This window comes from Equus przewalskii, chromosome 22 (assembly GCF_037783145.1).
Source record: "Equus przewalskii isolate Varuska chromosome 22, EquPr2, whole genome shotgun sequence".
In the NCBI taxonomy this organism is placed as follows: Eukaryota; Metazoa; Chordata; class Mammalia; order Perissodactyla; family Equidae; genus Equus; species Equus przewalskii.
The window spans coordinates 53,296,488-53,315,572 of record NC_091852.1 but is presented as its reverse complement, the minus strand read 5'-3'; the positions used below and the strand labels follow the sequence as shown (position 1 = coordinate 53,315,572).

The following is a 19,085-nucleotide window of genomic DNA, read 5'->3' as shown; positions in this document are numbered from 1 at the left end:
TGGTGCTGGAATTAAATGAGTTAATACCTGTATTGTGTACAGGACAGGGCCTGGCACATAGCAACGGTGTTGGCTGTTGCTGTTCCTCTTTATTGTTCTCTGCATGGTGAATGTCTTTTCATCCTTCAATGCCCAAATTGAATGTCATCTCATGTGTTCCTCCGACCCTGTTGTCAGCAGGCTCCATCTTGGTTCTGGACCACGCTTGCAGCGCAGGGCTCAGCTCACCTCTAGGTCCCCAGCAGCCCCTCACAGGCCTCTGGTCCCTGTGCCGCGCAGCTGCCAGACCCCTGTGTCTCTTGCAGGAGAAGATGCACAAGCTCTTGGAAGTGTATGAGCGCCTGGGGGGTGAGGAAGACATCGTCAACCCGGCCAACGAGCTGATCAAGGAGGGCCAGATCCAGAAGCTGTCCGCCAAGAACGGCACCGCCCAGGACCGCCACCTCTTCCTGGTGAGCCCCGCCAGCCACACTGGGGCCAGAGGCGGAGCCCAACAATGACCCCGCCCCCCCCCCCCGCCCAAGAACGGCACCGCCCAGGACCGCCACCTCTTCCTGGTGAACCCCTTCGGCCACACTGGGGCCAGAGGCGGAGCCCAACAATGACCCCGCCCCCGCCCCCGCTACAGAAACACGCCCCCAGCCCATCCTGAGAGCCCCCGGCCCCACCCAGCTCAGCCACGCCCACCTCGGAGCCCCGCCCCGCCCCCTACAGAGCCACGCCCCTCCCAGCCCATCCTCGGAGCCTGCCCCACCTGGCTCAGCCAGGCCCACCTCCGAGCCCCGCCCCACCGAGCCACGCCCCTTCCAGCCCATCCTCAGAGCCGGCCCCCACCCGGCCACGCCCAGCCGCAGAGTCCCACCCGATCCAGCCCTCCTGGTCCCCGAGCCCTGCCCCACCTGCTCCCTGGGGCGCCCGTTCTTTGGGATGGCCCACTCCTCACCATGCCCATCCCTACCACAGTTCAACAGCATGATCCTTTACTGTGTGCCCAAACTGCGGCTCATGGGCCAGAAGTTCAGTGTCCGGGAGAAGATGGACATTTCGGGCCTCCAGGTGGGTGAACCCCCTCCTTCCCTACCTGGTCTTCTAGTAGGGCACTGAGCAGGGGCAAACCCCCGGTTCTGGCCCCTTGCACTCACAGCAGTGTACCTGGCTGCCTGCCCTTCTCTGAGCCTGTGCTCTGTCGGTGACCCCAGTGTGGCCAGATATCTCAGAAGGCACCTGGGTCCTGGCACCCTGGGCCAGGGGGCAGGCTGCCCCAGCTCTCTGCTTGGCCCACCTGCCAGGGTGCTGCCAGCCTCGTGCTCACAGGAGGAAGGACAGTGCCAGGACCTGGGCTGAGCCCTGTCCCCTGTGAACTCAGCACTCAGGGCTCCATTTACAGACCCGAGGGTGAAGCTCGCAGGAATGCAGACAGGGTGCCCGCCCTGCCTGGTCCCCAGCACCCAGTCCTGGGCTTTCTCCTTTCCTGCACCACCTCGGAGCCTGGTCAAGGCTCTGTAGGTCTGTGCCTGAGGTCCAGACCACCCTGTTGTCCTTGCTGTCCCCATTCCCTGAGCCCACCCGTGTCTTCTGGGTTGGGGGCCGGGAGCTGGAATCAGTCCCCCTCTCCCGTGGGGAAGGACTTTGATTTAACAGGTGTTCCCAAAATACTGGCTAATCAAGGTATTTAATCAGTTCTAAAGAGTGAAGGTTTGCCTTAGTGATACAAAAATTCCGTCTTACCTTGAAATTCCCTGAATCTAGGTTTAAGAAACATCGTTAAAAGCAGTGACTAACTAGACAAAAAATTCTTTTTTCCATAGTTAGAGGAAACCATCTTTCTAGTGTTTCTCTGTAAGAAATCAGTTGTATTTAATCAATTGGACATGTTAACACAGAAGTTCTCGACTCTGGGGCCTTGGGGAAAGTCCTGCTGCGAGGCTCAGCCCGAGATTCTGGGTGGCCCTACAGCTCCGTCAGTGGTTCTGATGGCAACTGGCCTGAGAGCTGCTGGGAGCCGCCACGCCTGCCACGTGCCCTGTGATTCTGTCCAGCGACAGTGGGTGGGGGTCTGTGAAGAAATCACCCTGTTGCATCCGTTATCCTATTTATCATCTCTAAACTCAGGGCATGGGGTGCGTCCTCGTCACCTGCCCAGCATAGCCCTTCCTCTCTCGGGACAGCCAAAGGCCGTGGGGGTGGGGCATGGGGTGATGAGGGTGCTTCCCTTCTCAGGGGCTGGCGGCTGCAAGGCGCCTGCCCACAGGGGCTCAGAAACGCCTCAAGTGGTGGAGATCCTCCTGGCTCTTCTCCTAGGACTCCCATCCCTCAGTCAGGGGGCGCACGTGCCTGTGGGCACCTTGCTGGGCAAAGCCTCTGCCTGTCCAGGGACTGGTGGCCGACTTCCTGGGAAGCCTGAGGGCAGGTGGGTTTGGTCTCAAAGTTCCACGTGGCAGATGGGCAGTCCTACCCTCCCTGGGCAGGACAGTGGTCCACCCTTCCCCACTGACCAGCTCACGAAGTCGCCAACCTGCTGGGTCACCTCTGCCCTACTCAGGCGAGACCTCCAAGTCTGAGAGCGTGAGGCCTCACGTGGGTCAGGACTGCTAAGTGACCAGCTGTTTTTGTTTGGTCCTTGGTCGTGTGCCTTTAGGTGCAGGATGTCGTCAAGCCAAATGCAGTACACACATTCATCATCACGGGGAAGAGAAGGTCCCTGGAGCTGCTGACCCGGTACGCGCTGGCTCCCTGTCCACTGCTGCACGGGCGTCTCAGACCTGGAATTTTAGCACGTGGCTGTCTTTTCTAAACTGGATAACTTTGCGATGTGTTTTTAGTTTTCCTTTCATTCACTTATTTGTGGTTTCCAAACATAAATGTACCAAAGGGAAGTCGATGAAAATTAAGCCTCTGCCCACCCCTGTTCCCTGCCCCAGTGGACACTTTTAACAGTCTCTGAAGTGTCCTTCCAGAATTTCTAGGCTCATACATGGGTGTCTATGTCACAGATGGCTGTTTACCATACAGCCTGTTCTGCATCTTGCGTTTTTCACCTAATTTATCAGGAATCATCCCATATTTGAGCGTCATTTTCTGAAGCAGCATAATTCTCCTTTGTGATCCTTCACCAGCTCCCATTGACAGGCACCTATTCCCCTCTGGGGTCTTGCTATTACAAATGGTGCTGCATGCAGCATACTCAAACCAGCTCTCGCGCATATGTGTCGTTGTATCCGTCAGATGGATCCCTTTGAGCAGCATGTCTGCTTTAAATCTTGGTGGCTCTTGTCACACTACCCTGTAAGGCAGTGACAGGCTTGTACTCTGCGTGCAAGACCCCGTCTCTCACTTCTGCCAGGGATGTGAGATCTTTGTAGTGACCCATTGTGGTCCAGGGAAGTGTTTTTCCTCCACTGCTGAGGGCTCTACACCACACCTGGCCACACCTGACCCCACCTGGCTGTACCTGAGCCCACCTGGCCACACCTGGCCACCATGTTCCAGAGCCCTCGGGGCCAGTCTTCCAGCCTTGACCTGCACTTCAGGGCAGTGAGCGGCTCAGGCACATGCTGCAGGACTGAAAGGAATCTGGCGGTTTACCAGCAGTGTCCAGATTAGACTAGATTAATAAAATACTGTTTTTGCTTTTATAGGACAGAAGAGGAGAAGAAAGAATGGATTCAGGTGAAACTCCTAAAGTTTTAAAGTAACCAAATGACCAACTTCTTGGGCAGTATGGCCGTTTCATGTTGGAGTAGGGATGGGTGGCCCCGTGACCCCAAGACACCCATCTGTCTGCCTTGGAGGGGTGGAGTGGCCTGTTCATAAGCACCTTCAGACACCACAAGCCTTTCAGTCTACTCGCCTGTTTGGGGCCCCAGTAAATAAGTAAACATAGAGGGGCCTGGAGAGGTGGCATGTGGGGAGGTGCCCCCACCCTGGGCCAGATCTCCACTGGCTGGCGGCCTCCAAGGGGAGCCCACTTCGCCCTCTCTCCGCGGTGGGTCGTAGGGGAGAGGACGAGCAGTCTGACGTGCAGGACGGAGCCTGTGCTTCCAGAGACAGGCCGGGCAGGGAGGCGGGCAGCGTCCTGGGGCAGCCAGAGCAGACTTGGCTCAGGACGGGCCATGGTGGGGACGCCAGGGACAGAGACAAGCCTGTGAGAGCCAAGTCAGGGGGGCGGTGGCAGAGCAGGGGACAGCTGTAGGGAACAGCTGCCGCCAGCCCAAACGTCGACCAGGAGGGACTCAGCTTGCAGAAGCCCTACGACAGAAGGGATGAGGCGGGAACGCTGACACAGGGATGGAGACCGTCCCGGAGTCTGAGTAGAGCATTTCCGGGAAGCGTGCGCCCGCGGCCTGCAGCACTGTGGGGGACCCGCCACGTGTGGGGAAGCACGGGCCTGTGGGGCTGGGGTGTGCGAGGTTGCTGGTCGGGGAAACGTGGTGACCACGGGACCCCATCCCACCCCTGGGACATGCTCTCTGAGGGCCTGTGCTCTTCGGGGTTTCTTCTCAGGTCATTGAGGCCACCATCGAGAAGCACAAGCAGAACAGCCAGACCTTCAAGGCCTTCAGCGGCTCCGGCGGCCAGGATGAGGACCCCTCCCTCACTCCAGACCCAGCGGTGAGCGCCACACCCCTGGGGGAGTGGGAGGGACCTCCTGCCTGCTGACAAGGGGGACGTGGCTGCGGGGAACTGGTGCCCACTGTGGAGGCCCAGGCCTGTGGCACAAGGGCTGGTGTCTGGGAGGGGAGCTGGTCCCCCAGCACTCCTGGTGACAAGGACCAGGGGCTGGTGGACGGGCGATGTGCGCTCACTGCCCACCCTTTCCTGAGAGCCCCTGGGGGACGGCTGGATGGTTGGCTGGGCTGTCGGCACTCACTCCCCACGTGGAGCGGCCCCGGGGCCTGGGGGAGCAAGGAGCAGGGTCCCCACTCAGGGCCTGGCCGGGGAGGTCAGGGCTGCAGCTGCCCCGGGGATGCTGGCCTGGGCTGCGGCCACCTCCTCCGTCTTGGCACGACCACGTGCGGCTTCAGAGTGAGGGTCCCTCACTCCCTGCCTCCCATCAGGGGCATCCCAGAGGCGGAGGGGCCCAGCCCAGCCCCCCAGCAGCCCCGAGTCCCAGACGCCAGGCCTGGCTGGCCCTCCCTGCGGCCTCACTAGGTCTGCAGCCCGCATGCCACCTCGTTATCCACTTAATACTTGAGTCAGATCTACTCGCTTTTTTCTGCTTTCCGGACTATTCTGGAAGAAAACTTGCATCACTCCTGGGCAGGGAAACTACTGTGCCCTGTCTGGAGTGGAGGGGACTGGGAACCCCTCATCCTGCCGCAAAGGCGCTGAGGGGGAGCCTGACTGTGGCAGGGGTGCAGGGCTCTCCACGAGGACGCCGAGAGTGAGCGAGACCCAGGGCCACCTCACCAGGGGTGTGGTGTAGGCGGCCGGGCCTGTGGACCGCCAGGAGCTTCCCACCTGCCTGCCCCCGAGCTGGGGCACGATGACCCTCCGGAGAGGCCCTCAGTGACCAGGGAGGAGCGACTCCCGAAGTCACAGCGAGCACTGGGCCCCGTGGTCTCCCGCGACCTTGGTCAGACAGAAGTGCAGGGTGTTCCCCGCGGTCAGTGCTGCACTGGACTCAGAGTGTGGCTGGGGAACCTCCCCTCACCCGGCTGCCTCTGTTCCTTCCAGACGCTGAGCGCCAGCTCCGGGGAGCCCGCCGCTGCCGATGGTGGAGGGGGTGCAGCGGTGAGTGACCCCAGATCTCGGCAGGGTCGGGAGGTGGAGAATGGGCTCAGACACCTGAGGCTGGGGTCAGACCAGGGTCACCTGAGGGGAGGCCCCGTGGTCAGCCCTCCCGGTGTGTCTGCATCCCCTTAGTGATGTCCTCCGGGCCTGTGTGGAGGGCTCTGCAGAGCCCATGGGACCTGCATGTCCATTTCCTCGGGTGGGTGGGGGTCACACAGCGAGTTCTGGAGATCGGAGTAGATGGAATATGCTGGGATAAATGTGAATCGAGGCGCTGCCCAGCAGTTAGGAGACTCAGTACCCCAGAGAGGGAAGGTCAGCCCATGGACTGGGTGTCGGCTGGGCAGGCAGGGGCCCTGCTGGGAGGGCTTGCAGGGGTGCTATCAGAGAAGGCTCTTCAGAGCGGCGACTGACGCAAGAGTGTGGCGGAGGGTCTCAACGCAGGCCCAGGTGGGCGGGCCCAGGGAGGCCGTGCGCTGAGGCCCTCACCCCCAGCCTACGCGGCTGTCTCCCCTGGGCAGTGCAGGTGGGAAGGGATGTGGACACATCCCCCATGCCGGGGCCAGGCTGGGGCACACAAGCGTGCACATCGTCGGTGGTTTGGAGATTAGGCAGGAGGCGAGGGGGTGCCTGGCACGGCCAGCGCCCTACAGTGCACGTTGTCACTAACCCGGGGCCCCACTTGGCGGCCGTTAAGACTCTGGACCGCCCTTCTCCCGCCTGGGGCGTGTGGCTGGAGGCCTGGCCCAGCCCAGCCCTTCCTGCGTGGGACCACTCCCCAGGCGACGTGTCCCCCCATTCTCTCCTCCGTGTCTGCCTCCCATTCTCGCCACCACCCCCCACCCCAGGGAAGGTGCTCCCAGGTGGACGGGTGTAGACCAGCTGAGTCGCCTGAGTTTAACACCAGTACCTAGAGCTTCTCCTTTTCTGGCTCCAAGCCCACCATTAGGTTCTGGCAGCCGTTCTGGGTTGGAAGTCATCATGGTCAACCCCGTTTCAGGAAGAGGAAACGGGCTTGATGGGCACAGGGCCTGGCTGTCTGGCTCAAGACCCCGCAGCTTGGGGCACACATGGGGCAGCAGCGGAGGCGGGCCAGCAGTCTAGCTGCCCGGGGAGGAAGCACCGCTGTCTCAAAGTGGGTTTTTAGTAAGGAAGCGTTAGTGCCCCTCCTGTACCCTCCATGTTTCCCACGTGAATAAGCCCAGCAGCTGCTCTCTGACTCGCTAAACGTCAGTGCAAGGCTGGTGGTGCTCCACTGGGCTCCTTTCTGAAAGGTCTAGGAACGTTGTGAAAAGCAGCTTTCACGCTCGTGTGTCATGCATTTGACTGCCAGCCGCAGAACCACACATGGGGCCTCACACACATGTGTGTGAGGAGCTCCCTGATCAGCTTCGGGGAGCCAAGCTGGACCCCCTCTGAGGATCCTCGCCATCCATCCCCCGGCCCTGGGCCAGGCCCTGAGGCATCCAGGATGGTGATCCAGGCCGCCTCGCACCCCGCTGTTCTTTGTGGGGTACACTCTCCTTGGGGCGAGTCCACAGGCGGCTGGAAACGCGGCCCAGGCCCCCATGCAGGGAAGTGGGAGTGGCTGTAGGCCACGTGGTCAGGAAGGCCGGCCAGGGAGGACCCCACTCCGAGGCAGGGAGAGAGGAGCAGGAGTGGGGCGGTCAGTGCCCATCACAATGTTCTAGCTGGAAGGGGCCTGAAGGCCACACGTAAATGTTTTAACTTGTGGACTGGGCGAGTCCCTCCTCCTCTGGGCCTGGAGATGAGAGGGAAGCTGAGCCAGGTGCCCCTCCGATTGGCAGCCCAACTCACCTGACGGGTGCAGAGGTAACTGGGAGTCCCAGAGGCTCAGGACCTCAGCCCAGTGTTGGGGTCAGCCCCGGCCAGGCTGTGGTGAGCTGGGCAGTGACAGCCGCGCTCTGCTAGGTGGACGCGGGCCACCCTGCCTTCTCCAGCCCTCGGTCTCAGCCTTCCGTAAGCTCCGCAGCCCCCAATTCCTGAATGCTTGGGTCACAATCCAAGATCAGGCCTCCTTGTCCCTATCTTCACCCACCCCAAGCTGGGGCTGGCCCCACAACAAACGGCCACAGACACACGGCTCCGCCCCGGCACACGTGGCCTGGCCAGTTTTTCTCGTGAGTGTCCCCCGGGAGCAGAGGTTTTGGTGGGTCCAGGGCAGCTGAGTGTGGTTGTGGAGTTCCAGTGTGCAGAGTGTGACTGAGACGTGCTCAGTGGACGTTTGTAGGCGTGTAACCAAACTCAGTGGGCTCCTTTCTTGCTGGGTGTGGAGCCAAAAAGCACAACCAAGGCAGAAGTGAGTGAAGAAAGGTTTGTTGCTCCACAAGCGATGGAGGGCACCTGGCATAGCTCCCAAGGCAGCGCCTCCCCGGCCCAGGGCTGCTGGAGACCACCCACAAGAGAGCAGGGGAGGACAGGGTTATTTGTAAGAACTGTGCTCCTTCAGGCACGTGCATAGCAGGTAGACACGCCACTGCATGCATCGCCCGATCTGAAAGTGGCTGCTGGGACCCTCGCAGAGGAGGAGAATTTAAGATGCTAATGAGTTTAAGGTAACTTCGAGATGTTACCTTAACATGGGATGCCTGGAGCTGGGACACTTTGCAGGGGTCTTGCTGCAAACGTGTGAGTTTCTCTGCAAGGTGGCAACATCTGCCAAACGGGGACAGCAGCTGCTGCAAACCAGGACACCTGGTTTCTTCCTGTCTGAAAAACATCTGACGGACCATGTTAGTTGTTGACCAGATCCTCAGTAACCGTTTCTTTGCCTGGTTCCCTGGTGACAGAAGGCGCTTAAAAGTGACTTTTAATGCTGACACCAAAAAGAGCGATCTTTGCTACAATATACAGACCTAAGCTTTTTCTTAGCACATTTGCAGAGCAAAAGTCAGCCCACTTGTGGTGTGCTGGTCTGCTTTCCTGAGCTTTCGCGTCCTCAGACGCACAGTCTCCTCCAGCCCCTCTTTCCTAAGAGAAGCTAAACCCAAACCAGGAAGTTTCACAAGGGGGCCTTGCAGAATCTGAAGACTTCCTCGTTCTGCAAAATTGCATCACTCTTCACAGAAGCACAGAAGTGTCAGAGTCTGAAAGGCCTCCCGGGCCCCTCACCCACCGTGGTGACACGTGGACCCCTCCGCGATGCTGAGCGAGCCCCGCGCCAGACACTCCGACCTGGCCTGGGGATGCACAAAGCTGGCATTGCCCTTCCACCCCGTGTCCACCCTCCAGGGCTCTGGATGGAGCTGCTGCCAGGGACAGAGGTGTTGAGCAGGGCCTGAGACCTGAGGCCTGCGTTCACGCCCTCTGGGACCCCAGGGTAGCAATGCGGCTCCATCCTCTGTGGCTGCTTGTCAAAGCCGATGTTTGGGACCCGATTCTAACTGGATGTTCCTCCTGCCTCCCCGCTGTGAATTTGCTAAAGAGAAAACACCAGGTGAAAAAGGCTTGGCTGGCCCTGGCGCAGACCTGCTCCCGGGTCCACACTGGCACTGCGGACACAAGTGGAGTCACTTGCCCGTTACTGCAGAAGCTGGAGTTGTGCACTTCCTGGGGAACCCCATCCTTTCCAATGTCCAAACATCCAGACAGAAAGTCTGAGCCCTGCCCCTGGTCGAGCTGTCCCACATCCTCACCCAGAAAGGGAGTCGCTCGGGCAGGAAGACCTGCCCTAGGCGACACAGGTGGGTGCCCTGCCCCTCAGCCAGGTCAACGGCCCTTCTGCCAGTGCTGCCCACCTTGGGGTCGGGAAACTGCGTGGCCTGCTGGAGCCGCATCAAGGGTGGGCCACCATAGGCCACGGGCCTCAGCGCTGAGGGAGCTGGTGCCGGCCAGGACCCCGTCTGAGCTCTCGGCTTAGCTCAGCTGCCGTCCATCCGGGGGAAGCCTTGCCTGACGAAGGAAGCTGGGTGGGACGCCCCACCAGCCCCAGCTCGAGCCACCGTGCTCCAGGAACTGCCCTCTGTCCCTCGGGTCACCCTGGTAGCCTCCACAGCCCCCCATGTTCTCAGCGGCCGTGCAGCGTGGCCCATGGGGTCCTGAGAGCTGAGGGTCTGCATTGGGCCCAGGCATGCGTTGGGGCTCGTGGGGAAGTCCAGCCACTGTGTGCTGACCACGCCCACCTCCTGGGCCCCCGAGTCCTCAGCTGGAAAACGGGGATCGAGTGGTCACCCTGAAGGTTGGTGGAGGGCAGGGGCTGCTGGGCCATGGCAGACCTCTGCTGGCCCTCGTCTCTCCTCCCCTTCCTTCCCCAGGCCCCACGCGCCTCCTCTGCGGCTCCTGTCCGTGGAAGGATCCCAGAGGTGGACTCCAGGGGAGGAGCCCTGAGCGGGGCGGAGAACTGGGGCACAGGCTGAGGGGCTTGGTGTGGCTGGTGGCTGAGGCTGGGTGGCAGGGTGGCCTGGGGGAGCGCGCATGGCCTTGGGGAGCATCAGTTTTGCTCGTTGGGTCTGTGATCCCCTCTCTGCCTGGCAGGGCCTGTGGTCCTGAGCTGCATGGGATAAACTGAGAGGGGCATGAGGCCGTAGTACACCCTGGGTCCCCCCGGGGGTGGGGGTCTCGAGACAGAGGAGGAGCTGACTCCGTGTCACCCAGGGTTTCCAGGTGGCAGTGCTGGCGCCACAGTGGTGGGCCGGGGGTTGCGGTGCACAGACGCCACACAACTGGGAGGCACAGGCCAAAATCTGGGCCGAGACGTCAGTATTGGCGAGCCCGGGCGGCTGTGCCACACACTAGGTGACCTAAACCACAGACGTATTCCCTCTCATCCTGAGGCCTGCCTCCTGGAGTGCAGACGCCTTGTCCTTCCTGTGTCCCCATCTCCTCTTCTTCCAAGGACCCGAGTCACACTGGATTAGAACCCACCCTAATGGCCTCGTTTTAACTTAGTCGCCTCTTTAAAGGCCCCGTCTCCAGACGCGGTCACGTTCTGAGCTGCCGGGGGTCAGGACTTCAGCCTCTGAATTTTGAGGGACACGGTTCAGCCTGTAACAGCCTCCAGTGCACAAGCCCCACCTGAGCCCTTTCTGGCCCCCGACCCGTACACCTCTTTCTCTTTAAAGCCACAGACTTTGTGTTAAACAGATTTCCAGCTTATGTTGTTCAGACTTTTGTTAGGGAAGTTTTGGACACACACAAGTAGAGATAACGGTACAAGGAGCCAACCGCCCCCCCAGCCTGGAGCAGCTTCAACCTTGCGCTGTTCCTGTTTCATCTGTCATTCCCTCCCCGCACCCCCAACATGCTCTTCTTTTTTCTGGAATATCAGCAAATCCCAGATCTCATTTTATTTTGCTCAGAAATACTAATGTTAACTTTATTTTAAGTGTCCTTCTTTTAAACAGAAAACAATGTCTCTGGGCCTCAGTTTCCCCATCCGTGCAGGTGGAGGTTGAGATAGGCACTTGCAGTGGCCATTCCAGCTCTGACACCCCAGAGAAGGCCATATGCATCTTTGGCATTTCTTAAAATCTTCTTAAGTTTGTGGTGAACCAGCTGTGTTTTCTATGCCAGCAGCAAGGAGCCACCTGGGCCCCTGCTGGGACCCCAGCCCCCAGAGAGGAAATGTGGGTGGGCTGGGGCCTTTCAAAACACAGGAAGTGATTTCATCTTACTACAAGGGGTATTTCCAGGACGAGAGCCAGGGTGACACGAAACGGCAAAACCAGGCAGGACTCCTGTGCGTTGATGGGGCCCAGGGCCCAGGAGCAGATCCGCACCCCACTTCACAGGAGAGGACACCAAGGCCCGTGGAGTCTCACGGCTGATGAGGGGCGGGGCAGGGGAAACTGAGGCGGGGCTGGGTGGCCCTGCTGAGCCCCCACCCCAGCCTCACACTGCCTGTCGGTGCCCCCTCCCACCTGCCTCCTGCTCAGTTTCCGAGCCCTTGCACCAAGTGGGGCTGGGGGCCTGGACACAACTGAGGTCACTGTGGCCTGGGGACAGGCGCCTGGGAGCAGGCCATGCAGGTACCCCCGCCCAGCTCTCAAGCTGCTGTCCACAGTGCAAAGGGCACCTGGTCCCAGGGGTCCGGGCAGCACGGGGCGGGGGGCTCGAGGAGGGTCGGGGCTGGTCACGTTCTACGTGTTCATTGATTTTTTTTTTCTCTTTCACAAACCATTCTTGGTGAGCAATTGAGAAAACCCAGGTGAGAGAGTCAGACAAGCATTTACCCCAGCCCCAAACAGCCAATAGGGGCATCTGGGTGTGCTTCCGTCCAGGCTTTTCTCCGTGCTTATAAACATCCTTTTGGTATAAACATTCGAGGCTGCTGTATGTGATTTGCAGCGGGCTCTTTTCCGTTAGCAACATAACGCGACGCCTTTAAACAGTCTCCCAGCACGTCAGCTGTGCCGTTCATACAACCCGTTCCCGAGTCTGGGACAGCGTAAGATTTTTTAAAAATTTTAAGCATCCTAACTATAAAGGGAATAAATACTCTTTTAAAGGAAACTAAAGTGATAGAGTAAAATGGAAACCCCTCTCTGCCGCCCTCCCACCCCCCAATTCCTCTTCGCTGCGAGTTTCCATGGAGTTCTTGCAAATCTTTTTGAGAAATCTTGTACAAAACAGCTTGTTTAGCCTGAAAGCAGTTTGAAGTGTCCTTTGACTGTCTGTGAACACAAACCGTGTTGAGTTCACGACTTCCTGTTGTGGCTCCTGTCGACTCAGCACCCCCCTCCTGTGTGGGAAGGTCAGATGGCGTCACAGGAGCCCTGACGGCCCCAGAGAGTCTGTCACACGGGCGTGAGATGGGCCCCTGCACGCCCCTGAGTGCTCGGCAGGCACGGGTGCCATCCAGTCCCTGTCTGGGCATCTGTGCAGTTCAGCAGCCGTCGCCCCCAGCTCTGGCCGCCATCCTTTCAGTCGCACCAGGTCAAGTCACTGGCACAGAGGTCCGAATCCACTTAGAGTCTCAGCCCACGTGACAGCAGGGCGGCCTCTGGGGAGCACGCTGGGCAGGGGCCGTGGCTGATGCGGCTCCTGCCTCGCCCCCTTCGGCACGTGTGGCGTTTTTGCCCGGCGTGTGCCTTGTGTCTCTCACAGAGCTGCCCGTCCGCCTGTGCTGGGAGCTGACGGCAGCCGTTTGCCCCCTGTAGCTCGAGCCCAGGAGAGCGTCCTCTAAGACCAGGCGTGACAAGGAGAAGCCGGGCTGCAGGAGCTGCGGCGAGACCTTCAACTCCATCACCAAGAGGAAGCACCACTGCAAGCTGTGCGGGGCTGTGAGTCCAGGCGGGAGGCGGTGGTGGCTGGGCCTCCGGGTGCTTGGTGGCTCCTCCTGGGCCTCTTTCCGTGGGTGCAGACCCTGCACCCCAGACCCTCCAGGCAAGGAGGCGGGTCCTGGAGGCCCACTGGGGGCCAGCCTCGGGGTCTCTGCCCTCCGACGAGGCTCCGGGCCCCACGGCTCTCTGCGCACTGTCCCATCTCTCCTGGCCCTGCAGCCTCCCAGCCTCTCCCTGGCGGAGTCTTCTGGCTACGGGAGGCGGGGTCACAGGTGCCCTCTGTCCTGCAGGTCATCTGTGGGAAGTGCTCTGAGTTCAAGGCCGAGAACGGCAGGCAGAGCCGTGTCTGCCGACAGTGTTTCCTGACTCAGCCGGTGGCCACCGTGAGCCCCAGCCCTGAGGAGCCTGTGGAGCCCAAGCAGGGCATGGAGGTGGGTGAGCTGCATCCCAAGACACAAGCCGCCATCCCCAGCAGGCTTAGCAGACGGTGCTCCCAGGGCTGTCGGCTTCCCTGGGCCCAGGACTGACAGGGTTCGGGGGGCCCACCGGCCCTGGGGCAGCCGAGAACTGAACGCAGAATATCACATGCATGCTTGTCGGGCCTCTCAGGATTGCATGTATGCTTGTCAGGCCTCTCAGGATCGCGTGTGTGCAGGTCGGGCCTCTCAGGATCCTGTGCATGCTTGTCAGGCCTCTCGGGATCCAGGCACAGCGAGGGCTTGGGATCCATTTGCACCTGGGAGTTAGTGCCTCAGTCGGCTCAGCTGTGTAACAAACACCACAGATGGGGCCGCTTAAGCAGCAGAAATTTATTATCTCACCGCCCTGGGGGCTGGAAGTCCAAGATTAGGGTGTGGGCAGGGCTGGTTCCCCTTGAGGCCTCTCTCCTGGACATGCAGGTGGCCGTCTCCTCCTGTGTCCTCAGGTGATCGCCCGCCTGTGCGTGTCTGTGGCGTAACCTCCTCCTCTTATGCGCACTCAGGTCACACTGCGTTAGAACCCACCCTGATGGCCTCTTTTAACTTAATCAACTCCGCAGAGGCCCATCTCCAAGCACAGTCACATGGGAGTTAGGGCTTCAACACACGAATTCAGGGGTGCACGCTTCAGCCCATGGCAATGGGAGCAAGCGTTGTCTTCACGCATGGTCACCCTGATTGGAGGCCTGGAGGCCTCGGTGAGGGGAGGGGCTGCCCAGGCCTTGCTGAGCCTCGGGACGGTGGGGGAGCACCAGCTGCCTCCAAGCCCCTGCCTTCCTTCAAGGGCACAGTCCCTATTTGATGGGGGGGCAGGACAGCGGGAAAAGAGAGAACGGGGCTTTCCGAAAAAGTGCAGAGGTATGTGTGTGAGTGTGTGTTGTGTCTGTAAGTGCATGGTGTGTGTATGTGGGGGTGTGTGTAAGTGTGTGATGTGTATGTGAGTGTGTATGTCTGTATGTGGTGTGTGCATGTGTGTGAGTGCTTATGTGTACGTGTGTGTGTGTAAGTGCATCATGTATGTGTGTGAGTGCACATGTAGTGCGTAGTATCCGTGTACAGCTGAGTCACACCCAACCCTTCCCCTGTGAGCCACACTCTGGTTCCTGCTGTTCCCTTTTTCCAGTTTTATCTTTATTTTCAGCCTGACCCCGTGGTCTCACTCCTCTAGAGGGTCTGGCCCGTTACCAGGCAGCCTTGCAGTGACCCTGGGGAGGGTCAGGCTGGCCCAGGCCCTTGTCTATCCGTCTCCCTGTCCCCCCTCTGTCCCTGGAGCCCTGGTGCTGGTGCAGCCCCATGGGAGGGACACCCGCTGGCAGCGAGGCTTCCCTGACCTGTCCTCTGTGTCCCCAGAAGCCGGCCACTGCGGACCCCCTGCCCAACCTGTTCTGCGGCCCCCTGCGGGTGTCAGACTGCGGCTCAGCCTGGAGCGAGGTGTGGGCTGCCATCCCCGCGTCGGATCCCCTGGAGCTGGTGCTGCACCCACAGGGAGGCAGCCAGGTGTGTCCCCTGCCTGCCGCCCACACTGGGCCCGCCCTGCTCCTGGAGCCCAGAACCCCCAGCCCGTGGCGCCCTGAGGGTGGGGCCGGGCCGCTGGGGTGACCCTGCCTGGAGGGTGGCTCACATGACCCTGGGGCCCAGTCTCCCCTGCCACCCAGAACCAGCGCCATGCGGCCCACTCATGGGACATGGGGTCAGTGATGCCAGGACTCCGGAGGCAGGGTGCTGACTCCCTCTCCTTCGCTGCAGGACGGCCAGCCACTCCGCGCCATCCCCCTCTCCGGCTGCACGGTGAGCGTGCTGGACCCCACAGAGAAGCCAGAGGCTGGGCACGTGTGGCGGTTGCACCAGGCCCAGCGGTCCTTGTACCTGAGCACCTCGTCCGAAGAGCTGCAGCAGCAGTGGCTGGAAGCCCTGAGCACAGCCGCCCTTGGGGACTTGGCCCGGGCCAGCCGGGGAGCCCTGCAACCCCAGACCCCGTGAGCTGAGTCTCGGCTGTGTCTCCAGCTCTGCGGCCACCACAGCAGGGCCTATGCTCACCTGGGAGATGGCGTTGGAGGCCACGTGCTTGCGTGAAAGGCACTGGGACTGCTGAGGAGCTGACAGGTCACAGGGCACTTGGCCCTGGAGGGTCCCTCTGCTTCAGAGAGGAGGAAACTGAGGCCCAGAGATGGGTGGCCAACTGCCCAGGGTCACCCAGCACACTCCCAAGAAGCGCCTGGCCTCTGCCCCAGCCCCAGCAGAGTGGCCTGGAGTGGGGCGTGGGCGAGTGTCGTGAGTGGCCCTGCGGGGGCACTCGGCTCTTAAGGGCAAGAGAAGCATCCTGGGCGGTGCCCGGGGACACTTGGTAAAGGCTACAGTCATGCTGGCCCTCCACACTGCTGCCCGCCTGTCCACACTGTCTACACTGTCTGCACCGTGTGAGCTGGATGGAACTGGCCCTGGGACTCCACCCCACCTCCTCCATCCCATGCGGAGCAGCCCCTGGAGGAGGGAGCCGTAGGCCTGGGCGATTCATACGGGGCTCGAGGTTCCTGAATAACCTCTCTGCGAAACTGGACGGGAGGCCCACCCTGGGTCGTGTAGTGCCTGTCTCCCCTGGTGGGCGGCGGGCAGCAGGCGGCAGGCGGTGCTTGTCTGCGTAAATAAATGCTGGCAGCCAGCAAGTGGGCACAGCCTCAGGCCATCACCCCCGGGTCCCGCTGGTGGTCGAGTGGGATACGAGAGTGACAGACAGGCACAGCCGGCAGTGGGGCCCTGGACCCCAACCCAGGCTTGCAGCGTGCAAGTCCTACCCCGTGGGGGCCCCAGGACTTAGGGGCATCGGACAGCTGGGCCTCGGGCCAGGTGCTATGCCTGCCAGCCTGCTCTATGGATGGGCATGTGCCATGTGGCAGGTGGGGTCAGGCCCAGAGACGCTGTCACAAAGTCTTAGGAAGGTCGGGGTCAGGGTGGGGGATGCTGTTTGGGCCAGAGCCACAAGGGCCTTGGGAGAGAGCAGAGGGATTAGGGACTGATGACCAAGGACTGTCCATCCCTCGGGACCCCCATCCTTCTAACATCCACACAGCACCCTGTGGGGACACCTGTCACTGCCCAGCTGTGGGCAGACTTGCAGGGCACCAGCGTGGGAGCCAGAACTGGGCGACCAGTCACGGGCGAAGTTGGGGCAGGGCCCAGGTGAGGTGGGCGGGGTATAGGTGAGCTTATGCAGGAGCCAGTGCCACCCCCACCCCCATGTATTCACTCACCGGCCTGTGTCTGGATGCTGCCTCAGTAGGATACCTGCTGTTGACCTGGGCCCCCACCATCTGAGAGCTCACCACCTTGCAGTGGGTGTTCTGGCTCCAGTTCACACCAGGAAACAGGCTCATGAGGCAAAGTGACTTGCCCAGTGGGAGGGGAGGCTGCCCTTTCCACGGCTCAGGGCCCTGGCGGGGTTCCTGCCCCATGCCCACGGGGCCTGGGCAGGGCCAGCAGGTGGCTGAGGCAGTGAAGGCACCTGGGGTCCAGCTGGCCCCTCCTCCTGCCCCTTCCATCCGTGAGCTCTGCTCTCTCTGCCTCACACCTTGACTGAGTGCCCACTACCTACAGGGGGATGGCTCCTTGGCGCTGCCTCTGTCCCCTAATACTCCAGTATCACCACAACCCCAGGATGTTCCCATTTGACAGCTGAAGAAACTGAGTCACAGAGAGGAGGCCCCCAAGTCCCACAACTCCAGACTGAGCAGGCAGCTGGAATTGACTCTCTGGGCATGGCATCACTCGGCTGGGGTCTGCGGGGGCGAGACTGGGCCCCCACCTGAGATCCTCCCCCAGGGTCCTCACCTGGGGTCCCCACGGATGGTCCCCAGCGAGCTCTCTGTGGGCTGGGGCAGACCCGGCCCTCTCCTCTCCCGCCCTCCAGCCTGGGGGCCCTGTCCTCGCAGCAGGCTTCTGCGTGAGCTCCCGAGGGTTCTTTCCTCCCTCAGCACACCTGAGGGCGGGCGAGGTGGGTACCCTGCCCCCAGCAGCTCGAGGGCCACCAGAACGCTGTGTTCCCTCTCGTCTATCAGAGTGTCCCGGGCCAGCCTCGAAGGTGGAGGCAGGAGTGTCCCCAGGGGCTGTGACTGCATCAGGACCAGGAAAAATGCCCGTGCTGCCAACTTCGATCGGTGCTGGGCCCTGCCGACGCAGAGGGAAGGAAATGCCCCATGTGGAGCCCCATTCCCATGTGGAGACACTGAGAACGGAACCTGGTTTTGGAGCAACAGAGGCAGGAAGAGGAGTGGGGCACGGCAGGGGCAGGGGGTCCCTGGGAGCCCCCCAGGGGAGGGGTGGCAGGAAGAGCCCCCAGGCTGAGAGCACGGCCACCAAGGCCCGCAGGGGCCAGTGGGGCTCATTGGGGAGCCGGGGAGGCGGGGCTGGTCGTGGGGCCTCCACAGGCCTCCTCTGGCGCTGCTCTGGGAGGCGGGAGCCACGGGGCAGGCTTGGGGGTCTTAACATCCCGCTGGACGCAATGGAATCATAGGGGTCGAGATGGAGGCATGGCCTTGCATCCTCAGCGGGTCTTGACGCAGACCCCTGCGATGGGCACGCCAGAGGCCGGTGGCCCCGGCAACGTGAAGCCTCCACCACTGTCCCCAGGCAGGCACGGACCCGTGTACCCAGCTTTCCGGAGGTGAAAGAGGTCAGATGTTCTCGTGCAATATCCTGGTAAATGTTAGTAACCACTCTGGAGTCTGAAGTCACCCCAAGGCGGGTCTGCCCCAGGGACCCCTTCTGCTCCCTCTGGGCACCCCGGGGAGGGCGCTGGGAAGCAGGCTGCCCATACCGGGGCCTCTACACCACGTGTCTGGGGGCTCTTTGGGCCTGGGCTCCTTCCCACCCCCACACTGCCCACCCTGTCCGCCATCATCCTGCCTGGAAGCCTGGAGCCTGGGCACGCTCTACTACCCATCCACAGAGGATAGAGGCCAGATGCTCGCTGGCCTTCAGCCTCTCCGCTGTCCTCCCGCCCCATCCTGTGCCTCCTCCTCACCAAGTCCAGCCCCCACCCTACAGGCACAGGAGGCCATCCCTTGGACAGGAGGAGAAAGGAGGCCAGTGGGCTGGGCGGGAGGTGGCCCCGGGGGTCTCTGGGGTCCTGAAGAACGCCGGATGGGGCAGGACAGGGTGTGAGATGCCCAATCGCTGCAGGAGTCCAGGGCCTGAGCCAGGGTCTTTTGTGCCCCAGAGACTGCTGCTGGCCCAGCCTCCTGGCTGGGGTTCCTGGTTCCAGGCGCAGGGGCTGCAGTTGAGCGTGGTGCGTACCTGAGCAGCAACGTGCCCACAGGAACAAGGGCAGAAGAGAAAAGAGAAACGGGAGGCCAGCGAACGACACTCTGAGGGGCTCCAAGTGGTCCCAAGGCAGCCAGGCTGCTCTCTCTCATGCCTCCTCTCTCTCTGCTCTGCTCCCCCATTTACGAGGGAGGAAACTGGAGGCCATAGGAGCTGGGTGGGCCTGGGGCAGACTGTGGGGAGCAGCCAGGTGTCCACCCCACATTCTGCACATTCCGTCCTGGAAAGCCAGCCTCCCCTAGCGTCTGGTCACAGGGCCCTCCTGGGCCGGCCCCATTGACCCTATGGACTCTGGGCTGGGTGCCCTGCTCACAGG

General features: G+C 61.4%; 1 protein-coding gene across 9 annotated transcripts in view; it reads left to right on the top strand.

Annotated features, from left to right (window-relative positions):
• FGD3 (FYVE, RhoGEF and PH domain containing 3) overlaps positions 1 to 16,139 on the top strand; it is a 61,600-nt gene extending 45,461 nt beyond the window's left edge. For 6 of the 9 annotated variants that reach the window (XM_070590076.1, XM_070590078.1, XM_070590074.1 and 3 more), the window contains 10 exons: positions 306 to 452; positions 964 to 1,056; positions 2,639 to 2,718; positions 3,639 to 3,669; positions 4,504 to 4,611; positions 5,677 to 5,733; positions 12,852 to 12,974; positions 13,265 to 13,405; positions 14,804 to 14,950; positions 15,200 to 16,139. In XM_070590076.1, coding sequence (XP_070446177.1) covers positions 306 to 452; positions 964 to 1,056; positions 2,639 to 2,718; positions 3,639 to 3,669; positions 4,504 to 4,611; positions 5,677 to 5,733; positions 12,852 to 12,974; positions 13,265 to 13,405; positions 14,804 to 14,950; positions 15,200 to 15,433 — 1,161 coding nt within the window. In that variant the 3' untranslated portion in view covers positions 15,434 to 16,139. The remainder of the gene's footprint in view (positions 1 to 305; positions 453 to 963; positions 1,057 to 2,638; positions 2,719 to 3,638; positions 3,670 to 4,503; positions 4,612 to 5,676; positions 5,734 to 12,851; positions 12,975 to 13,264; positions 13,406 to 14,803; positions 14,951 to 15,199) is intronic. The other 3 variants (XM_070590082.1, XM_070590080.1, XM_070590081.1) reach the window with 1 other exon arrangement.
• The last annotated feature ends 2,946 nt before the right edge of the window (positions 16,140 to 19,085 follow it).